Below are 23,101 nucleotides of genomic sequence, written 5' to 3'. Positions count from 1 at the left end.
AGACGCTATCAAGACATTTACTTGTTCACAGGAAGCTGACCAAGAGCTCAAACTGGACAGCAGTTTACAAGATCTCAGACACAGGAGCCTAAAAAATATGTCTTTTTAAGTAAAGAGAGAAAGGGCTTTGTAACCCCACTTTGCTAGTGCAGTGTGGGGCATCTGTTTTTTTACCTTCCATGAACTCCTAGAAATATTAAAGATATGAATGCAGCAAAACGTTCTGATCTAAAAATGAAAAGGAACCAGAGTAACCACAATAATGAGAATGACAGAAACTGCATAATGTCTCCCAAATGCAGACAAGCAACTCCATGGCAAATAAAATGGCTGATGCCCACTTCAGTGATTACCAAACTCTGTTTTGTATAGATCCTCCATAATGCACTCACCCTGGTTTGTACATATTAAACTAGAACGTAAAAACTCATCGCTCTGAGCTTACATACAAATCAATCAATTTTTAAAAAGACGCTAAATGAGTGGATTTGAATGAATCTCATTATTCATGTGAGATTAAATAATTATTGATGGGGAATAATTAATACTGTTATGTTGGAAGGAAAGATTATTGCTGTTCATCCAGCTGGACAGAAGGGAAAGCTAAAGGTTTTTACAAAGATGATTTTTCTGCTGAGATGATTTTTATGATTTCTCTACACTGTTTCCCCAGTGCCCGGCACACTGGCTGGCACACGACAGATGGTCAGATAAATGCTTTGGAACAGAGCTGAGGAGTGAGACTGCCTCGTGTGAGGCTGGGGTAAAGCAGAGAGGACTTCAGAAAAACCCAGAAATAATATCATTGCGTGAAAAGGAAAATAACCGATCGAGTAAAGAAATTCCTTCTGAGTATTCCTGATAGATATTAATAACCTCAATGAGCCATACAAGGGGTAATTGAGGTGAAATATTTTTGTGCAAATATATTTCATGAAAGTATATTGAAAGGTTGATTTTTAAAACATAAATCAACCTCTCCTTTCTAGGTATAATCACTGGATTTCTAAAAGAGACTATTAGCAAATCATGAATTTTTTTAAACAGTGAGAGCATGATGATGACAATGAGTTTCCTTACCTGTTGGCAGTGCCATCTCTGGTTGAAATAATTCTGGATTAAATATTGTATGATTCAAAGGATTCAAGGGAAACATCTGTAAAGAGGAAAGTTTAAATAATTCGATTATTATTTTTCCAACATTATGTTAATATTTGAAGTTGGGGGTACCTAAAACTTAATAAGAGCATTGGAAAATAAAGCCAAAAACAAAAGGCTGAAGATATATTCTACCAGGACTTTAAAATATCTTCATGAGACCTAGTTAAGTTCTCATGTGTACAAATCTTTACAAGTATTAGACTACATTTACGTAACGAAAGATTTGAGGAGAAGAATCTACTAAGGTCCTCAGAGGTAAGGACCTGGAATGGCACTCTTAGTAGTATATTTTCAGGGCTAAGTGTATGTTATCACAGAGTAGATACTTAATAAATATTTTTTGAATAAACAACTGGAAGCTTCTATTCTCTTACAAATACAAGAATTATAATCCTGGCAAGTTATATTTCTATTACGATGGTAAATATAACCCTAATTTTGCTACCCAATTTCAAGGTCTGAAAGAATTACAGACAGCAGCTCTGGAACTATTTACAGAATAATTGAAAATTAACTTACAGTCCAAAGGGCAGATAACTAAGCAATGAGCACATTCATTTTTTTAGACCTTTATTTTTTTTTTAGCATAATTCAAATACTTGAACTTTGTAGATGCGTTAGGTTGAATAATGACCTCCCCCCAAAGATGACCATGTCCTAATCCTCAGAACCTGTGAATACTAGTTTATACCCCCCAAAGGGATTTTGCACATGTCAATAAGGCAAGGCTGTTAAGATGAGGAGATTGCCCTGAATGGTCTCATTGGGCCGGAGAAGAGGGACTCAGAAAATCAAAGTGTCTAGGAAGTGTGACAATGGAAGCAAAGGCTGGAATGATGGACGGGAGGAAACACAGACCAAGGAATACAGGCAGTCTCCAGACAGTGATTTTCAACTGTCGAGCCACGGCACACTGGTGAGCCATGAGAGGATCTCAGGTGTGCCACAAAAAGTTTTAAAGATCATTAATTACATTATTTTCAAAGCACACTAAGTATATTCTTTTTTTCATTCTTTTTTTTTTTTTTGATCAACATAATTTACATGGGCCACAAAAGTTTAATTATAGGTTCAAATGTGCCGTGAGATAAAAAAAAGTTGAAAGACGCTGCTCTAGAACTTCAGAAAGGCACAGAAATGAGAGCTTCTAGGACCTTTAAATGGAATACAGCCCTGCCAACACCCTGATTTAGACCTCTAATCTCTAGACCTAAGAGGATAAATTTGTGCTGTTTTAAGCCATGAGTCTGTGATAATTTGTTACAGCAAGAACAGAAAACTACTGGAGAAAACTAATACAGTGGGCATGTAATATATTTCGCTGGGATTAACTTTTATCCTGATAAAATACTTTTAATTACTTATCTCAAGAAAATAATGTTTTCCCCACATCATTCATTTAGAACTTTAAATTCTTATTTCTGAGTTTGCTAATTGTTTTTGGCCTGAAGAAATCACCTGCTTGAAATGTCTGTGGTCAGCAAAAGAATAACAATATTTTACTTTTGATGACAGGCTAGTTAGTAAGCCTGCTGGAACTAGTATTTTTTTTTTTTTTAAATACCTTGCATTATAACGTGTCTTTTGTCATTGATAGTAAATTACTAGAAGTTCATGGATACTTTAGAATCTAGTACGCCTAGTTAATTCAAGAATAATAAAAACAGCATTCAAATGAAGAACAATTTAGATCTAGTTATGAAGGATGCAAGTTTCAACTGAGGAACAAAAAATGCCCCCTTCAATGCTCCAGGGTAAAGCTCACTGATGCTATTCATTGTTTGTGAAAAGGAAACACAGGACTGAGAAAACATGTTTTGTAATAATGAGCCCCACCTTACATAGGGTAGTTACCAGTCTCAGAGCAAAAAAGACAATCTAGCAGGAAAAATCTCCTTTCCTGTGGTCCTGCAGGTGGCTAAAATGCCTGGACGTGGGCAAAAGCACCAATCTTGGGACATAGAGACACATCCCACTTTAGACAAAAAAGAAAGAAGCTGTGTCGTGCTGCAGCTCGCATTGTTTACTAGGTTGGGGTGGAGAACAGATTCCTGAATACTAAAACTAACACTCAAAACTAAGGGTATCTCACTGAGGACATGTACACTTTAGGAAATAGGAACCATGAAGCTCCAGACAAGAGAAAAGACTTCAGGGACCTCTCCCTTCAGAAACGGAAATATCAGAACACAACCAAGCGCTGTTGCTGATCACAAAAATGCCCATATGACAAAAACTTTCAAAATGAATGTTTTCAGCAGGTTTGACTCTCGGGGCATGAAGAACCATCTCTTGCTGATAAGATTTCCTGCGTATACACAGGAAAACATGGTTTAAAATCGAGCAGAAACAAACCTCATGCTGGTTAGTCTGCCTTTAATTGTTAGAGACAGCATAATAAAAGCGAAAGGCAAAATAAAGGGTGATGATGTGAGTAGCCAAATGTCTTTCACGCTGCTATCAAAGAAAATGTTCCTAGATTTGTCCTATATCATTGTTTGTTTCAATAAAACTAGAAAGGAGCATCTTAGGGTGGAAAGCAATGCATATCCATTCTTTCCAAACTGATCATAATATTACCAATAGCAATGAATGGTGTGGAAGCCTATTTTATTCAACAGTGGGTCCCTTAAAACGTCTATCACTTTGGCTTTATTTATTTATATTTTTGAATAGAAAAGAAAATAGTGACTAATTTTTGGCTGATTCTTTGTATATGTAAATTTGAGAAATCTATTATTTCAGATGATCGTCACTAAAATTTAAATGTGAAATGTTAATGAATTCTGGCCCATAGTGTTGGGGTACCTAGTGTTCCCTCTCTGTCCAGCCTAGGGAACTAGACCTTCCACATCTCAGCTCACAGAGCCGCCCTCTGAAACGTCCTCTGTAACTCTGTTGATCCCCACAAGGGAGCATCTAGTGACCCCTCCCACGTTTCTGCCCCATTCTATGGGGACCACTACTATGGCAGTCATCACCATATGGAATCTATGTCTCTGTCTTTCCTAACAGAAGGGCAGCTTCCTGAAATTAGAGTCTTTGTATCACTTATTTTTGCATCCCTGCTAAGCCAATGTTCTAATATAAGTAATGCCTCAATAAATAGCTTACAAATGAATAAATCTCAGTGTTTAAAATGCTTCTTAGAATCATTACTTATGTTCTTTAAAAAAATACTAACATATCTTTAAGAACAATTAAAATTTTTTTTTTAAATTTAATATTGCCATTGCAGTTACTCCTGACTCTGAAATTTGTTTTCAAATGGTTCTACAAAGGTGTGTGTGCATGGAGAGGGTGGGTTGTTAATAGCCAGCATGGACTGGTTGGACTATTTGACATTTCTACAGGTTTGAAATTTTTCAAACTTAAAAAGCTAGGAGAAGAAGGAAAAAAATGTCCAGTGATATCCTTTTATAACTCCTAATATAATGACAACAAATAGTTTTACGCCCCCAAAGCACATTCATTACCAAGAGAGTATTTTCAACACCTCTGTGAGCGTGATGTTAGCCTTTCTAGTTTGTAAATGAGAAAAGTGAAGATGGGAGGGGCTAAGTGATTCCTCAGTTCTGAAGCGCTGATCAGTTAACAGTCAGCACTTACAGGTGTATAGAGATCTTTAAATTATAAGTCTGAAGGTCTTTTCACTACACCTGTCTGCCTCCTTACTAGATGAGTTTGGTTTTTTTTATTTGTTTGTTTTGTTTTGCTTTGTTATTATTTCTGCTCCTTGTCAGGCAAGATAAGCTTTAAGTACATCTTTTAAGGGGCTGTAGTGGGTTGAGCTGTGTCTCCTCACCAAAAGATACATTTAAGCCCTAATCCTCCGTACCTATGAATATGACCTTATTTGGAAGTAGGGTCTTTGCAGATAATAAGCAAGACCAGATGAAGTTGCATTGGATAAGGGCAGGCCCTAAATTCAAGGACTGATGATTTCATTGTATGAAAAACAAGAGACTTGGGTACAGAAACACAGTAAAGACACAAGAGAAAAAGGCATGTGACAACAGTGGCCGAGACTGGAGTGATGCAGTGACAAGCCAGGGAATGCCAAGGACTTTGCCAGTCACCACCAGAAAGACCTGGAACAGAGTCTGCCTTGGAGCCTCCAGCAAGCCCCAACCCGTCCACACTTGATTACAGACTTCCAGCCTCTAGAACTGTGAGAGAATATACGCTGTTGCTCCAAATCACCAAGTTTGCGGTAGTTTGCATGGCAGCCCAAGGACAGCAATACAGTGTCTGAAATTTGACCTGCAGAATACACAATTCTTACACAATGACATATGGCATAGTAGGGCTTACGTGCTTATTTCACATTATGTCCTCTCCAACCTCACTTGGAGGGACTGAGAAACTGGAGAAATTATTTTTGAATTGTTACTAATTTTAGAGTTTGAGCATAGCAATGTTGCCTCTGTATATTTTGAAATGCAAATACATTTAAATAAAATTATTGGTGAGATTTTAACACTTACTTGTTCGTGCCCTCCCAAATACGGATCCTCTTCTGCCATCTCGGAGCTATATATTAAAACAAAACAACAAAACGAAACTGTGACACCAGAATATGAACCTTAAAAATTCTATCACCAAGGAATCCACGCAGGAGTAAACTATTATTTCAGTAAGACCAAACATAATCCTTTTTTAAAGCCCGCAGGAGGATATGGTGTAGTTCCTCTTTGGTATCTAAATCTAACAGCAGGGAGATTGCATAATCAAGGAATTACCACTTACGTAGGATCCAAAACCCTCACACTAAGTTTACAACGGTGTTCCGAGTTTGGTACTACTGGTCTCTACCTTCTGCCTAAAAAGTCTTGCATACTGGGAATCTTAGAGGTCATTTCTTCTTATCACCCTCTAAACATCAAGGATTAATAGTCTTAGCTCCCTACGTGTATTATTTGCCACCCTTTCATGAATTCTGTGATTCCTAGAACTGTTTTCTAGTTTTCTCCAAGGTTAAGGAGCTCAGAAAGGCCTGGGTAGTGCTTTGCGCAGCACAGGGCAGGATTGCTACCATGTCCCATGATGTCCCCCAGTGTATTTCCAGGGAAGCAAGCCATTTTCCTGCCGCTCTCAAAGTGGTAATGTTTAACATTACAAATTCTGTAATGTTAAAAGTGAAAGAAAAATACAAAAATTAAGAGCCCTTATTATCAAGGCTATAGATCTCAGATTTAATCCACCTCAGACAGACATTAACACACTGCAGGTCCCTGTAACCTATTACCTAGAGGCTGCAATGAAAGTGAAGAATCATATGATTAGATAAAGCTAGTATCTAAAATCACCTATCATTTGGGATTTGTTTTATTATGAAATATCCTCCTTATTATATTATTATACTAGACATGGGTTAATTTTTAAAAATGTATTTAGTTCAAATTTTAGGTATGTGACATGAAAATGAGAAGACAAAAAAAAAGGCTGAAAGCAAATATAATTGCAGAGGCAAATGTCTCAGTTCTTTTCATGCAGTCCATCAAGCACTCAAGGATCCTCTGCCTGCAGACAAGAATGGGAGCTGTCCACAGAACCGTGTCCTCTCGTTTTCCATAGCAATAGTGCAGTGGCTGGAAAGGCGGCTGCCCTGCTGGTGTGCCCACCGCCTGTCCCCGGAGTCGGAGATGGCCATCTGCCCAAACGCTCACCAGCGCAGTGTCAGACTACGTGTGCCACGTCCAGGTCCGGGCTTAAGGCCCTTGTCGAGCTTCCTCCAGGTTTTATTTTTCTCTTTCCTGCTGGATAAACCCAGACTTGGAGAAGACCTGGGATTTTACCACACAGATGATGAATAGCCTCGGGCTGAGGTCCAGTACCAGTCCATGGCCTGCTAGGAACTGGCCCACACAGCAGCACCACCTGAGACCCGCTCTGCAGCCCCCTGCCACCCAGGAAAAAACTGTCTTCCATGAAACCAGTCCCTGGTGCCAAAAAGGGTGAGGACCACTGGGCCAAAGGATGGCAGATAAATAAAACAGGAGGATCACTGAACAATACTATGTGATGGAGCTGCTCTGACCCCCCCATCCCGGCAGCTCACGCTGCTGGCGATGTGAGGAAGAAATAAACTTTGTTCTTTAACCCAATGTACTATCAGGTCTCTTTGTTAAAATGTTTAGCCCTCACTCGAATGAACACATAGCCTGGCAATCCCATAAGCACAGAAGTCTCGGAAGAGATGAAGTCCTCTCCTGCTGGAGGGCTGTGTGATTGGCAGAGTGAGGAAGCTCACAGCTTTCCTCAGGGGAGACAGACAGTGTGTAATTTCAACAAAAGGGAAATGGGTAGCTCTGAATTGTATAGAACATGATGTTCAGGTAAAACTGCAGGGAAATATTTGCCTAAGACAAGAAAACTATTGATTGAAGGTACACAAACAGCCACAGTTGAACAAATCTCAATTAAGACAAGCGGTTTGAAAAGGGAAAATTGACCCGTTACAACAAGAGGAATCAAGTTCATTCAAAATTTAAGAGCTCTGCCACTGCTGGGTGTGTGACCTTGGAGATGATCTAAACTCACTGTGGCCTTTATGGGGTAGACTTTTGGAAAGCGTAGAACTTTGCTGAGCTTGGAATATGTTCGTTAGCTAATAAATGCCTACTCCAAGAACATACCCCATTAAAGAATCATGAGTATAATTTTCAGTTGTACGAAAAATACTAGAGAAAAAATGTTACACTGAAATACAGTGCTGGGATCAGTTACAACAATCTATGTGAAAATTCCTATCCTTAGAATACCACAGGCGCCCAAACTTCTGACAAAAATATTAAAACCGTCTTTTTGCCTTTAGGCAGTTCATTAATCTGTGCTGGTCTCTTGAATCTTCTCAAATAATGTTAACCCAAGGTCTTCAAAAGCAGGGGTAAAGGCTGGGCACAGAGGCTCACACCTGTAATCCCGGCACTTTGAGAGGCTGAGGAGAGTGTTAGGCTGGGTGTTTCAGACCAGTCTGGGCAAAACCTCATCTCTAAAAAAATTTTTAAAATTTGCTGGGTGTGGTGTCAGTAATCTGAGGTGGGAGGACTGCTGGGTGTCAGGGGTTCAAGGTTGTAGTGAGCTATGATTACACTACTGCCCTCCAACTTGGACAACAGAGACAGACCTTGTCCCTAAAGTCTCTTAACAAAACAAAACAAAAAAAGCAGAGGTGAGACTGGTGACTTATTAAAAGGATAGAATCCATTCAGTCCCTCTATTACACTGATTATTTCCATTTGAACCTATGGATGGTTTCCCAGATCTTTAAACGTATAAATGTATACAGCAGCTCCCACTCTAATTTTTAAAACTCAAACTAAATCTACTTTATTAGAGCTGCTGCAGGGTTATGATTATTATCATGATCACTGCTGTGGCTAAAATCTTAATGAAGATCTCTAAATTGTAGACAATGGACTAACCAACAAATCAACCACAGAATTCTCTCCAATATCTTCTCCATGATGTATGTGTAACGTGTGATCAAAGTTGTAAAAGCCCCACAGTACCCAAAGGATGAAGTTAAAATAAGAACTTTCATGGCCTTGTCCAGACAGTGGAGTTGACCATGAAGAGCTGAGGTAACAGTAACCCTGTGGGGATGTCAGTGTTAATTCATCATATACAAATAAAATGTCAAAAGAAACCAAGAATCATTTGGAAAGGATGAATCACTGAGTAATATTTGCATTAATTGTAAAGGCAGTTTTTATTTCTAAAATGTTGAGTACTAACTAAGTCTCTGGAACAAAAGGGCTAGAAAAGACCAGGGAAAACCCCTTGCACCTCCCTGTTCCCCCAGCCCTTCCCCTCACTTTCCCTTGCTCAGTTCTGTGCTTTTGAGGAAGGACCTTGAAACAGAAAGGGAGATACTGAGCTGACTGGGGTTCTGCAGCTCTGTCCCCCAACACTGAGGTTTTCAGGAATATTTTCACACTATGGAAAGAGAAAAAGATAAGGTGGCTAGACAGCAACAAAATGCCCAGTGAATTGTTTGTGTTTGTCTTATGAAAAGTGTAATGTTACAACTGGCTTTGATCTGAATATGCGAAGAATTCTATGAAATACTAATGGGTTATTTTCTGTACATCTGTGACCATCCCCTCATGAACCCCAAAGTTGAGCACCTGGTCTTTCTTGGTAAAGGCAGTCAAGACGGAGTGGATTTACTTCAAAACTCTGAACCATTATGACAAAGTTGGAGGCACTGATGCCTTTGTAAATGGGGACACTTTCTAGGATCAGAGACATTCACACTTTTTGACCATGACCCACCATAAGAAAATATATTATTTCTATTCTATGAGATTTCCTTAAAAAAGAACTTTTCAAACTCATTCAGAGAATGGATGGCCCACTAAGAACAATAATTTACAGTTTGAAAAACAGAATTTTAGGTCCCATCCAGAGGGTACAGTTGGGAATCAGAGAGAAGCATCTCTATTTTCAAGATTATATTCAGTCACAGCAGATACCATCTGGATATAATTTTAATGCCTTCTCTTAGATAGCAATGAGGATGATACTACAAGAAAAAGGGTGACTTTTCATCATTTCTCTGTCAGAGAAATAAGTTGATTAAGAGAAAGAATACACTAACGCCTCTTTCCATAGAGGAATTTTTTTGAAGAAGCATGATATAATAAGATATATGTACACTTGCACCACACCTAAAAGTGAAACACTCAAATGAGAGGATCTTTTGATTTCTGCAATTCTACTTTCAGAAATATATACTAAAAAATTATCTAAGCAAGTGTGTAAAAAACAAGAATCCCCACAGCCAAAAAACTGGAAACAATGTAAATGTCCTTTGATAGCAGATCGTTTAATCATAATTATCCCATTAATACATTCGTAAGTTAAGTATTATGCAACTGTTAAAAGTAATTCAGACCTACACTTAGTAAATGGAAACTTTTACTAAGTTATACATTTGTAAATTTTTATTTTCTAACTCAATTATATAATTAGAAATATATTTTTAATAGGAGAAAAGGAGACATTTAAAACTGTTCCAAATTTAAAGCTTAACTCTGACATCTTTAATAACCTACAGTAAATAAAACATGAAATATGTCAAAAGTTCTAAGCACTACTGGAATCCTCTTCATAAGAAATACAATAGAAAATATTGAACTTTAAAAGGGCTACTGAGTTATGTCTTTCTGATAATATATTGGCTTGGTGATGATGAAAGAAAAATTGACAGTGGGATTTTTAGTTATTTCAGAAGAGCTGATTTTTGAAAGTTTTTTTTTAGAAGGAATTGATATGTATGTTCTACCGCGTTTAGATTTACATAAACGAATATTCCATGTTTTAATACTTCTCCTTCCATGTTCACGCTCATATTGTTTCATTTGGGTACAATGTGACCATTTGCCATGTAGAACAGCTACCCTGTAAATGCAAATACACCATGTGTGGAGCTGACGAAGGTAAGGTCCCTGTCCACAACGGAGAGTCAACCTAGCAGGGATGGCAGACACCTCCGCAGCAGTTAGCTAGTGGATCCATGCAATGCTTATTAGCACAGTAAGTGATACAGAGCAAATGCTGGTCATTTTATTAGATAGCATAATAAACAATGTGTTCATGATAAACTAGGGGAAGAGTAACATACAACACAGCAAAAGTTCTGGCATTCTAAGAAGAACATGTATGCTATTTCTTTCCCTTTCTACATTTATGGGTACATTGCCCCATTCACTCTCTAAGGTGGCTATTTGTCACTGCTGGATAGAAATGTTTGCATTTTGCCCCTCGGGGACACTTGGCAGTGTCTGTGGACAATAGGCTATTACAGCTGGGTGAGTGGCCACACTGGCACCTAGTGTATAAAAGGCTAGAGATGCTGCTAAACATCCTAAAATGCACAGGACCGCCCCTCACGGTAAAGAAATACCCAACCTTGAATGTCAGTAATGCTAAGGAGGAGAATCCTAGTGAATGTCATTGCACCATGACAGTGCTTTGTAATGGAGGAAAAACTATGCTGACTACCTCCCATGAGTAAGGAACTATACCTAGTGCTTCACATACAGAGGGTACCCAAAAAGTGTATATACACATTTTAAGAAAGGAAAGGACTGTATTAAATTTATAATACTCAAGTCACATATGACTTGTGGAATTACAAAAGGTGCCCAATATGACCTGTTATTGGTATATATTGTATTATAGTATTAACAGTTTTAATGAAGTTTTTTTCATGTGCAATGTATATATCCTTTTTTGGCACCCTCTGTATTTCATATAGTTCTCACATAAATTCTGAGAAATACCGTCTTAAATGAGAAAGCGGTTTAGAGAGTAATTTACTCAGGTTGATGGTGTAATACTGGCTCAACAGACACTACAGCCTATGCTTCTTTCAATTGTTTTAGAGACAGAAGTTATTTTCCTCCCTGACTTACAACAGTATTCATTTTAATACAGATCTCCCAAATATTCTGGCTGGGGCTATCCTACCCATAGCACAGCCTGAAAAGCAGAATAGGATTCTGACAATGCACATGAGAAAATAAAAATACCAAACAACTAGACCTCCCATTTGATCCTGCAATCCCATTACTGGGCATCTACCCAGAAGAAAAAAAATCCTTTTACCATAAGGAGACTTGCACTAGATTGTTTATTGCAGCTCAATTTATAATCGCCAAAATGTGGAAACAGCCTAAATGCCCGTCAACCCAGGAATGGATTAACAAGCTGTGATATATATATATATACACACCATGAAATACTATTAAGTCATTAAAAAAGATGCAAACTTCACATCTTTTATATTAACCTGGATGGAAGTGGAACACATTATTCTTAGTAAAGCATCATAAGAATGGAGAAGCAAGAATCCTATGTATGCAATTCTAATATGAGGACAATTAATGACCTAGTACACAGTGGCAGGTTGGGGAAGGAAGGAGCAGGAAGGAAGTGTAGGGGTGGGAGGTTATGGTGTGTGACACATCTCTTGGGGGTGGGACACAATTATAAGAGGGACTTTACCTAACAAATGCAATCAATGTAACCTGGTTCTTTGTACCCTCAATGAACCCCCAACAATAAAAAAAAAAATACCAAACAATATTAACTCAAGTGATAGCTGCTTTTTTAAAAAGAAAATTTTTTCTTGGGTCAATTTCAGGAGCCAGAAGGAGAGTAAAGAGATTGTACTTGAACATGTCCATAGAAAACGCCATACTCACAGATGGTATGATACATACACATACACTCATACACCCATATTTAAAACTACAGTGTATTAAAATGCTACCTGAATGTTTTCCTTCTTTACTAATTTATGACTACTATGTTAAGTAGCAAATGTGCCAAAGTGCACAATGACATAGTTTCTGTATTTACAGAGCTTATAGTTGTGCTAGACTGAAACAATGGCCACAAACTTTTGCTATTGTACCCAAACAAAGGAGAAATTTATTTTTCCATGATTTGAGTCTTGACAGGCCTTTGTCTTTCTCTGACCAACATAATGAGGTAGAAAGTAGTAAGTTCTGAACCCGGGTTCAAAAGGTCTTGCAATGGCCATTTGTGCTATCTTAGAACACTGTTGCCATGTGAACAACCCTGGGCTAGCCACTGAAAGATGAAAGACCATGTGAAGTAGAGAGGGCCAGTCCCCTAGCACCAGCTCAGCAGTCAAAAGACTTCCAACAAACAGCACTACAGTACCAGCTGAGCAGCTACAAACAGCACTAGCTCGATAGCCAAAAGCCTTCAGATATTAGCAAAGCCAGCCCAGACTAGGCAACTTAGACAAGCCTCAGACTTGGAAGAAAACAATGAATGTTTATTTTAATTTGCTTTATGGTGATCTGTTTTGTTATGCAACAAGGGCTAACCAATACAATAGTTTAGTAAGTAGGAAGACAGGCAAAAACAATGCAACATAGTAAGTGTCATGGGATACAGAGGGTATGAGAAGCATGGGTTAGTTATCGTAGTAATTTAGTAATTACACTTTGTTAGAGTCTAGTCAGAGCCCCTCTTTGTACTCAGTTTTTATTCTACTACTTATTCAGTTCCAAACTGAACAAAAGCAGCAAGAACATTAGCCAAAAACACTGTTGTGTGAATGAAAATGAGAATGGTTGTAACTTTCAAAGTGCAAATATTAATAAACTGCTGTTAGCTTTAGGAAGTGATATCATTATGTGAACAAATGTGAAGCTGAGAGAGCCAGTCCTTCAACATGGATGCCAAGTGGCTAACTGTGCCTAAATTTAAAATAGAACCAAGTGGGCCTTTCCTGTCACTACAATGGAGGCCTGTCTATTGTCTGCACAAATGTATCTTGCTTTGTAAACCTTCATCTTGGTCTTACTCTGTAAGCTTATCTTCCTCTTCCTCAATAAACTGTTTCACACTTGCCTAAAAAAAAAAAAAAAAGAGCTGAGTGCTGGCTAGAGGTCACACATGTATGCTGAGTTTCTTGAAAACTCACACTTTTTTGACTTTGGGACATTCAGAGCTCACCTAAACCAATCAATCAGAGCTCAGCCAATCAGGGCTCAGTTGTATCATCTATCAGGACTCAGCTTCATTGGCCAATCAGAGCTAAGCAAGTCCCAATCCTTCATTTGCATAAACAGCCCTGATTGGGAGTCTGAAGAGGAACTTCAGCTGTAAAACCTGAACTATCTCCATCTCCCTCTCTCTTTCCCCCTCTCCTCTTCCTATGGAATGCATCTTTGTTTTACATCAAAGGCTGTTATCTTTCCAGTCTGCAAATTGTTCACTGGAATGAAGTCTGTTTCCTCCAAATTCCTTTTCAGAGAACTTTTGTTCACAATTATAAAACAAGTGAAGAATGTTTTAAATCCCTTCAACTCTCTAACATCTAAAACCAACTTCATCATTCCCATTGCAATGGGCCTTGTTCTTGACTTTCCAATTTTTGCCATTATATCATGCTCACACACGTCCTCTCAATAATCAATTTCTGCTGTTCTTTTCTTTGTGTTGTTTCTTGTATTGGCCCTTTCCTTTCACTTCCGTTGACATACCCTAACTCAGACCATTATTGCCTCACCCCGAATGACAGTAGTCTCCATGCTGTTCCCCCTTACTACAATGTTTCTTCTTCCTTCAGTATCTCTGACATTGTTGTCATATAATTTACAAGATAAAATTTAAGTACCTCAACTACTCAGCTTACTGTACTATTTTATTTAATCATATTATAAGCATATCATAAGCATCACTTATTACCATGTTGTAACCCAAACCCACTACTATAGGCAGACTGATTACTCAGAATGCCTTGCTCATTACCATCTTGTTCATTTCTTCACAGTATGTCCTGCATCCTGCAATGCCACCTTTCCTATCTAAATATTACACACTCTTCAAGGCTCTAGCTAGATCAGCGTCTGCCATGAAACCCTATATTTTCCTGTAACTCACAGCACCATAGTCCACATAAGGTTTATAACACTCACATGTACTGGTGACTTTACACTGGACAGCATACTGTTCTACTGCAATTTAACTTAACCTATATATCTATCATCTTCTTTAATGGATATAAGTGTTCCAAAAGTAGAACCAGGAGTTTTACTTTTTTCTATTGCCAATTTGGTAAACACATAAGTATTTTTTTGATTATAATAATACTTTATTATGAAAGAAGCATTGCAATTTCAAATTTGCCAAAATGTAGACTTCTGGTTTTGGTCCTGATAGATTCACAGTTATGTGAACTTCCCTTCTTGCCATACTTAACTGTGAAACTATACAAAACACTTAAAAAAAAAGAAGACTTACGAAAAATTATCCTTAACATTGGCTTACATAAAGAACTTATAACTAAGACCCCTCAAAGCAAATACAACAAAGAACTAAAATAAATAAATGGAGTTTAATTAACCTAACAAGCTTCCATGCAGCAAAAGAAATAATCAGCAGAACAAATAGACAACCTATGGAATGGAAGAAAATATTTGCAAGCTATACATCTGACAAAGGACTATTATCCAGACTATAAACCAAATTACCAAGAACAAAACCAAATAACTCCATTGATAAGCGTACAAAAAACTTAAACAGGCAATGTTCCAAAATAGAAAAATGAATAGCCAAGAAACATATGGAAAAAATGCTCAACATCACTAATCCTTAGGGAAATTCAAATTAAAAACACAAGGAAGTACCACTTTACCCCTGTCAGAATAGCCATTGTTAAAAAATTCAATGTATAAGAGATGCTCACACAGATGCAGTGAAAAGAGAATACTTATACACTCTTGGCAGGAATGCAAATTAGTATAACCTCTATGGAAAAGTGTATGGAGATTTCCCAAAGAATTAAAAGTAGATCTGTCATTCAATCCGGGAATTCCATTATTAGGGCTTTACTCAAAGGAAAAGGAAGTCATTTTATTAAAAAAGATACCTGCACCTGTATGTTTATCACAACACAATTCACAATTGCAAAGGTATAGAACCAACCTAAGCAGCCATCAATGAATGAAAGGATAAAGAAAATGTGATACATAAACACACACACACACACTCCCCCCATGGAATACTTCTCAGGTGAAGAGAAAAAGAAGTGAAGACAACTTCAGTGACCTAGAGAACACTGCCAAGCAGTCTTACGTATCTGTAATTTAGAGTTTCAGAAATAAAGAAAAGGGGTGGTGCCTGTAGTTCAGTGGGTAGGGCGCTGGCCACATACACCGGCTCGGGTTTGAACTTGACCCCGGCCAGTTAAAACAACAATGACAAATACAACAAAAAAATAGCTGGGAACTGTGGCGGATGCCTGTTGTCCTAGCTACTTGGGAGGCTTAGGTGAGAGAATTGCTTAAGCCCAAGAATTTGAGGTTGCTGTGAGCTGTGATGCTAGGGCACTCTACCCAGGGCAACAGAGCTTGAGACTCTGTCTTAAAAAAAAAAAAAGAGAGAAAGAAAGAAAGAAAGAAAAGGTGTTATTTGAAGACATAAATATTCAAAGAATTTTCCAAATTTGATTTTTAAAAATATTAACCCATACATCCAAGAATCTTAAAGATTCCCACGTTGGATAAAGACAAAACCATGTGTAGGCATATTATAGCCAAACTGTTAAAAACTAATGCTAACCAAAAATCCCTAAAAGCATCAAGGTAAAAGAAAGGACATATTATATATGGGAGCATACCTATTAGTATGATGTGTGACTTCTCATCAGAAACAATATAAGCTAGAAGGCAATGTAAAAGTACCTTTAAAGTGATAATCCTTCACTTTTTTCCTTTAAAAAATCAGTCTAGAAGTCTATATTAAGCAAATATATCCTTTAAGAATAAGGATGAAACCGACATTTTCTTTCTTTCTTTTTTTTTTATTAAATCAGAGTTGTGTACATTAATGCAATCATGGGGTACAATGTGCTGGTTTTATACACAATTTGAAATATTTTCATCAAACTGGTCAACATAGCCTTCATGGCATTTTCTTAGTTATTGTGTTAAGATACTTATATTCTACATTTAGTAAATTTCACATGTACCCTTGTAAGATGCACCATGGGTGTGGTCCCACGCATCCTCCCCTGTTCCCTCTCCTCTCTCTCCCTTTTCTCCGTATTCTTGGGCTATAATTGGGTTATAGCTTATGAAAGCTATAAATTGGTTTCATAGTAGGGCTGATTACATTGGATATTTCTTCTTCCATTCTTGAGATACTTTGCTAAGAAGAATACATTCCAGCTCCATCCATGTAAACCTGAAAGAGGTAAAATCTCCATCTTTCCTTAAGTCTGCATACTATTCCATGGTGTACATATACCACAATTTATTAATCCATTCGTGGGTCAATGGGCACTTGGGCTTCTTCCATGACTTAGCAATTATGAGTTGGGCTGCAATAAGCACATTCTGGTACAAGTATCTTTATTATAATGTAATTTTTGGTCTTCTGGATATAAAAACTGACATTTTCATATAAATAAGAGCTGAGAGTATTCATCACCAGCAGACCTACTAAAAGATCTGTTAAAGAAAGTCCTTCATGCTGAAGGGTAATGAAAAAATGAAAAATACCAAAAATGCTAAGTATGCAGGGAAGCATGACACTTTGATTTCTTGTTTCTTAATTTATTAGACAATTGATTGTTCAAAGCAAACCAATTTGATATATTTTGGGGTTTATAACATATGCAGAAGTAAAATATATAACAATAATAGCACAGAAGGGCCAGATGCAGAGGCTCATGCCTATAATCCTAGTATTCTGGGTGGCTGAGGTGCGTGCATTGCTTGTGCTCAGGAGTTCAAGATTAGCCTGAGCAAGAGCAAGATGCTGTCTCTTAAAAAAAAAAAAAAAAAAACTTGGGGATTGTGTCAGACACCTATAGTCCCAGCTACTCAGGAGGCTGAGGCAAGAGAACTGCTTGAGCCCAACTGTTTGAGGTTGCTATGCGGTATGACATCACGGCACTCAACCCCAGGGTGATGGAATGAGACTCTGCCTCAAAAAAACCCCCAACAAACCAAGCACAGAAAGACAAAACAAGTATGCCACTGTTAAGTTCTTAAATTATATATAAATGTGATGATATCGATTCATTATAGATGGAAGGATAAATATTATAATAAACAATAATTTTAAAATGGTAAAGTGACCACTTTAGAAAATAACCAATATAGGAGATAAAATGGAATTTTAAAAACTAAATTTGATATTTGATTTATTCAAAGGATGGCAGAAAAGAAGGAAAAATGAATAAAGAATAGATGAGATAGAACAAATAAACAATTATCAAGATGGGAGATTTAAACCCAACAAATCAATAATTATATTAAATGTAAATGAATTAAATTCACTTATAGAAAGTAGAGATGGTCTATTTGGATTAAACAAAAGCAAGATCCAAGTATATACTTTTCATAAGAATTATAATATTAAACTCAGTTTAAAGACTTAAAGATAGAAAGTTGTGATGGTTATGTTATACAAATACCAAATATAAGAAAGCAAGTGATAACAAAATAACAGATAAAACAGCCTTCAGGAGAAGAATTATTACTAGGAAGAAAGAGGAGCACTGCATAATAATAAAAAGGTCAACTCATCAAGGGGAAATAATAATCTTTATTTTTTTATTTTTTATTTTTAATTAAATCATAGCTGCATACATTAATGCAATCATTGGGTACAATGTGCTGGTTTTACATACAATTTGAAATGCTTTCATCAAAGTGGTCAATGTGCTTTTACCTACTAACAGAGCTTCAAAGGACATGAAGCAAAAAGTGGCAGAATTTAAAAAATGACAAATTCATAATTATAGCTAAGGTTTTTAACATACAATCTTTTCTCACAGACTGATAAAAGCAAATCAACAGCATCAGGAAGTATCTTAGTCTGTTTATGCTGCTACAACAGAATACCAGACATTGAGTAATTTATAAAGAACAAAAATTTATTTCTTACAGTTTTAGAGGCTGGAAGTCTAAGATGAAGGAACTAGCATTTGTTGCCTGGTGAGGGCTGTGTCCTCCAGAGGGGAGGAACATTGTCCTTTCATGGCAAAAGGCCAAAGGGCAAGAGGAAAAAAATCCCTCCTAGAAAGACCTCTCCCAAGGGCATCTAATCCAATGCACAAGGAGAGAAGTCTTTAAGACATAATCACATATTAAAGAATCTACCACTTAATACCACCACATTGGCGACTAAGTTTCAATGCCTGCATTTTGAAGGGGACATATTCATATCATGGCAGTTAAGGATATAGAAGATTTAGGAATAAGAGCATTGATCAAATGAACCTAAGTGTATTTGTGGAACACTCCACCCAGTGACAGATCCCATATTCTTTTCAAGTGCACATGAAACATTCACCATGACAGACCATATGCTGGGCCACAAAACAATTCTCCATAAATTTCAAAGAAGTGAAAGCATGCAGAGTATTTTATCTAAACACGATTAAACCAGAAACCAGTAACAAAAAGAAAAATCAAGAAAATCCTCAAATATATGTAACTAAGCCATGGTGCAAAATTGTGGGAGAAAATAGGGCCTCCTGGGCAGCACCTGTGGCTTAGTGAGTAGGGCGCAGGCCCCATATACTGAAGGTGGTGGGTTCAAACCAGCCAAAGTGCAACAAAAAAATAGCTGGGCATTGTGGTGAGTACCTGTAGTGCCAGCTACTCGGAAGGCTGAGGCAAGAGAATCACCTAAGCCCAGGAGTTGGAGGTTGCTGTGAGCTGTGACACCACATCACTCTACCAAGGGTGATAAAGTAATACTGTTTCAAAAAAAAAAAAAAGAAAAAGAAAAAGAAAATAGTGCCTCTTAGAATGAACAAAATCTAGTAAACATAACCTCATTCCCCTGTTTCAAAGAAGCATCTAAATTCTTGCTGTAATTCACGTTCACTATAATCATGGGGGACTAGGTTTGTTTGTTAGTTTTGAGACAGAGTTTTGCTTTGTAGGCCTGCTAGAGTGCAATGGCATCATCATAGCTCACTGCAACCTCAAACTCCTGGGCTCAAGCGATCTTCTTCCATCAGCCTCTTAAGTAGCTAAGACTATAGACACACACCACCATGCCTGGCTCATTTTCTGCTTTTCTGTAAAGATGGGGCTCTCCCTCTTGCTCAGGGCTGGTCTCAAACTCCTGAGTTCAAGTGATCTTCCCGTTTCGTCCTTGCAGAGTGCTAGAATTATAAGAGTGAGCCACTGTACCTTGTCAACACTTTTTAATCATATTGTAATTAAGTGTCATTTATATCAAATGGTCCATTCTAAGTAAAATTTATTTTTATCAATACTCTAGTAGGAAAAAATCTGATAATAATACACTTGTACAGCTACAAAGTTTACTATCCAATTTACTATCTAATTAATCCAAAGATTATAGTAAATTAGATAAAATTTTACATGTTACAGTTAAAGTCAACTCCTGAGATACTGCTGCTTTCCATTTCCACACAAAAACTGATTTGATACATCTGCTCATTGTTTGAGGTCTTTCAGTTCAGGTGGAATTGAAAAAAGATTTGGGATGGATGAAGTGGCTCACACCTATAATTTTAGCACTCTAAGAGGCCAGGGGCGGGGAAAAGTTTGCCTGAGGCCAGAAGTTCACAAGTAGTCTGAGCAATAGTGAGAAACCCTCTACAAAAAATAGAAAAAGTAGGCAGGTGAGGTGGCATGTGCCCGTAGTTCCAGCTACTTGGGAATCTGAGGCAGAAGAATCGTGTGAGATCAGGAGTTTTAGGCTGCCAAGCTATAATGATGCCACTGTATTCTAGCCCAGGATACAGAGTGAGACCCTATCTCCAAGGGGGGAAAAAAAAGAGAGAGAGATTTGACTTACTGAACTTTGTTCTGACTTTTCGCTTCTACACTTGTAATGCTACAGATTCTTCCTTCCCTAAAAGTATAGTATGATAGAATTTTAATTTTGATGTCTGGACTGTGTTTTGAGCACCATTTTGAAGCATTTGCAAATTGAGGAAGAAGTAGACCCCATGGATTATGTTTTAGAGATTCATTTTTTTCCTCAAATATAGAGAAACTGATCTAGTTCTCTTGAATTTGAATATGACTTGACTTAGATTTTCATTAGTCACCAAAAATCCCTAAAAATAGGTCTCTTACGTTTCCGAAGAAAAGAATTCATCATGTGAACCAGCAACATTAGGGAGGAAAGAACTCCTTTGAAGAAACAATCATAGCAAAGAAATAATTACACACACATAAATGTGATTTGCAAGCATTAAAATCAGGCTCCATGACCCCTTTCCCCACTGATCACTCATAGAGACCAACCCTTTAATGCATGTAGATACCAGAGTACAAAGTGAGGAGGAAGCAAGAGGTGAACTGTGCTTTCTGCTCTGTTCGGTAAAGTTGGATGCGAATACATCTCTCTCCCGTGTCTCGCGCTCAGTGAACCCAACTACCTGGCAGTAAACAAAATATTTACTCTTAAAGTCATAAATGATAAGTTAATGTCAGAATGCAATTTGTTTTACATTTTTGCTAATGTCTTAAGAAAAAAATATTCTGTTCACTAAGGGAAAATCTGAAATGAACTAACTGCAGGGCCCTGAACCAGAGCAGAGTTCCTACTGGTATGAAGTTTGCTATTAACACCTTGGAGTAATGAATTCACTCAGTCAACCCTCAACTGTGCTTTCTGCTCTGTTCGGTAAAGTCGGTAAAGTCGGATGTGAATACATCTCTCTCCCGTGTCTAAGGGCCCTGAACCATAGCAGAGTTCCTACTGGTATGAAGTTTGCTATTAGCACCTTGGAGTAACGAATTCACTCAGTCAACTCCCAGTTGTCTTGTGGATGACCATGAGTCACAAAGGTCCATGCACAGTAACCTAAAGTCGTTAGTGCAGGGAAGGGTCCTTCTTAGGAGGGGGCGGAAGGGGGGTTTTTTTGTTGTTGTTACCTTTTTTTTTTTTGTTTTCCTTTTGGTTTAGTTTTTTTCCTTTTGGGTTAACCCTTTCAGGTTGCCGGCTTTTGTTTTTTTTGTTTTTTTTGGTTTTAGGTTTTTTCACTTTAAAAAAATCTAATGTAAAAAAATGTTTAAAATTGAAACAATTACATGAGTTAGGCTCCATGAAGTTCTATATTTGTATCTTGTTCAGCATTGTACTCTCAGCAATTAGAATTTTGTCTGGCACACAGAAAGGACTCAACATATATTCAAATAAATTACTGTTAGAAAAATAAAATCCTACTAATGTTAATTAGTTTGATTTAATAATTTCACAATATATACGTATATACATTTTTTTTAAATTAAATCATCGCTGTGTACATAAACGTAGTCATGGGGTACAATGTGCTGGTTTTATATACAATTTGAAATACTTTCATCAAACTGGTTAACATAGTCTTCATGGCAGTTTCTTAGTTACTGTGTTAAGACATTTATATTCTACATTTAGTAAGTTTCACATGTACCCCTGTAAGATGCACTGTAGGCGTGGTCCCAGCAATCACCCTCCCTCCACCCATACTCTCTCCTCCCTTCCCCTCCCCTTATTCTTGGGCTATAATTGGGTTATAGCTTTCATATTCTTGGGCTATAATTGGGTTACAGTTTTCATATGAAAGCTATAAATTAGTTTCATAGTAGGACTGAGTACATTGGGTACTTTTTCTTCCATTCTTGAGATACTTTGCTAAGAAGAATATGTTCCAGCTCCATCCATGTGAACATGAAAGAGGTAAATTCTCCCTCTTTTTTGAGGCTGCATTATATTCCATAGTGTACATATACCACAATTTATTAATCCAATCATGAGTCAATGGGCACTTGGGCTTCTTCCATGACTTAGCAATTATGAATTGGGCTGAAATAAAAATTCTGGTACAAATATATTTGTTATAATGTGATTTTTGGTCTTCTGGATATAAACCTAGTAGAGGAATTGTAGGATCGAATGGCAGGTCTATATTTAGTTCTCTAAGTGATCTCCAAATATCTTTCCAAAAGAAATGTATTAGTTTGCATTCCTACCAGCAGTGTATAAGTGTTCCCTTTTCTCCACATCCATGCCAACATCTCTGGTTTTGGGATTTTGTGATGTGGGCTAATCTTACTGGAGTTAGACGATATCGCAAAGTAGTTTTGATTTGCATTTCTCTGATGATTAAGAATGATGAGCATTTTTTCATATATCTGTAGGCCGTGTGCCTGTCTTCTTCAGAGAAGTTTCTCTTCAGGTTCCTTGTCCACCTTGAGATGGGATCACTTGTTCTTTTCTTGCTAACACATTTGAGTTCTCTGTGGATCCTGGTTATTAAACCTTTGTCAGAAACATAACCTGCAAATATCTTCTCCCATTCTGAGGGCTGTCTGCTTGCTTTACTTACTGTGTTTGTAGCTATGCAGAAGCTTTTTAGTTTGATCAGGTCCCAGTAGTGTATTTTTGATGTTGCTTCAATTGCCCG

General features: G+C 37.5%; 1 protein-coding gene across 2 annotated transcripts in view; it reads right to left on the bottom strand.

Annotated features, from left to right (window-relative positions):
* The window catches only part of NFKB1 (nuclear factor kappa B subunit 1), a 122,417-nt gene that overhangs the window by 90,394 nt on the left and 8,922 nt on the right, over positions 1-23,101 (bottom strand). For both annotated transcript variants that reach the window (XM_003796325.3, XM_023517030.1), the window contains exons 2-3: positions 5,649-5,694; positions 1,081-1,156 (exon numbers count right to left, since the gene is read on the bottom strand). In XM_003796325.3, coding sequence (XP_003796373.2) covers positions 1,081-1,156; positions 5,649-5,694 — 122 coding nt within the window. The remainder of the gene's footprint in view (positions 1-1,080; positions 1,157-5,648; positions 5,695-23,101) is intronic.

The sequence above is a fragment of the Otolemur garnettii genome, unplaced genomic scaffold (genome assembly GCF_000181295.1).
Source record: "Otolemur garnettii isolate 467f Iridium unplaced genomic scaffold, OtoGar3 scaffold00103, whole genome shotgun sequence".
Classification (NCBI taxonomy): Eukaryota; Metazoa; Chordata; class Mammalia; order Primates; family Galagidae; genus Otolemur; species Otolemur garnettii.
Note: the sequence above shows the minus strand (reverse complement) of the source record. Positions and strands in the feature narration are given on the sequence as shown.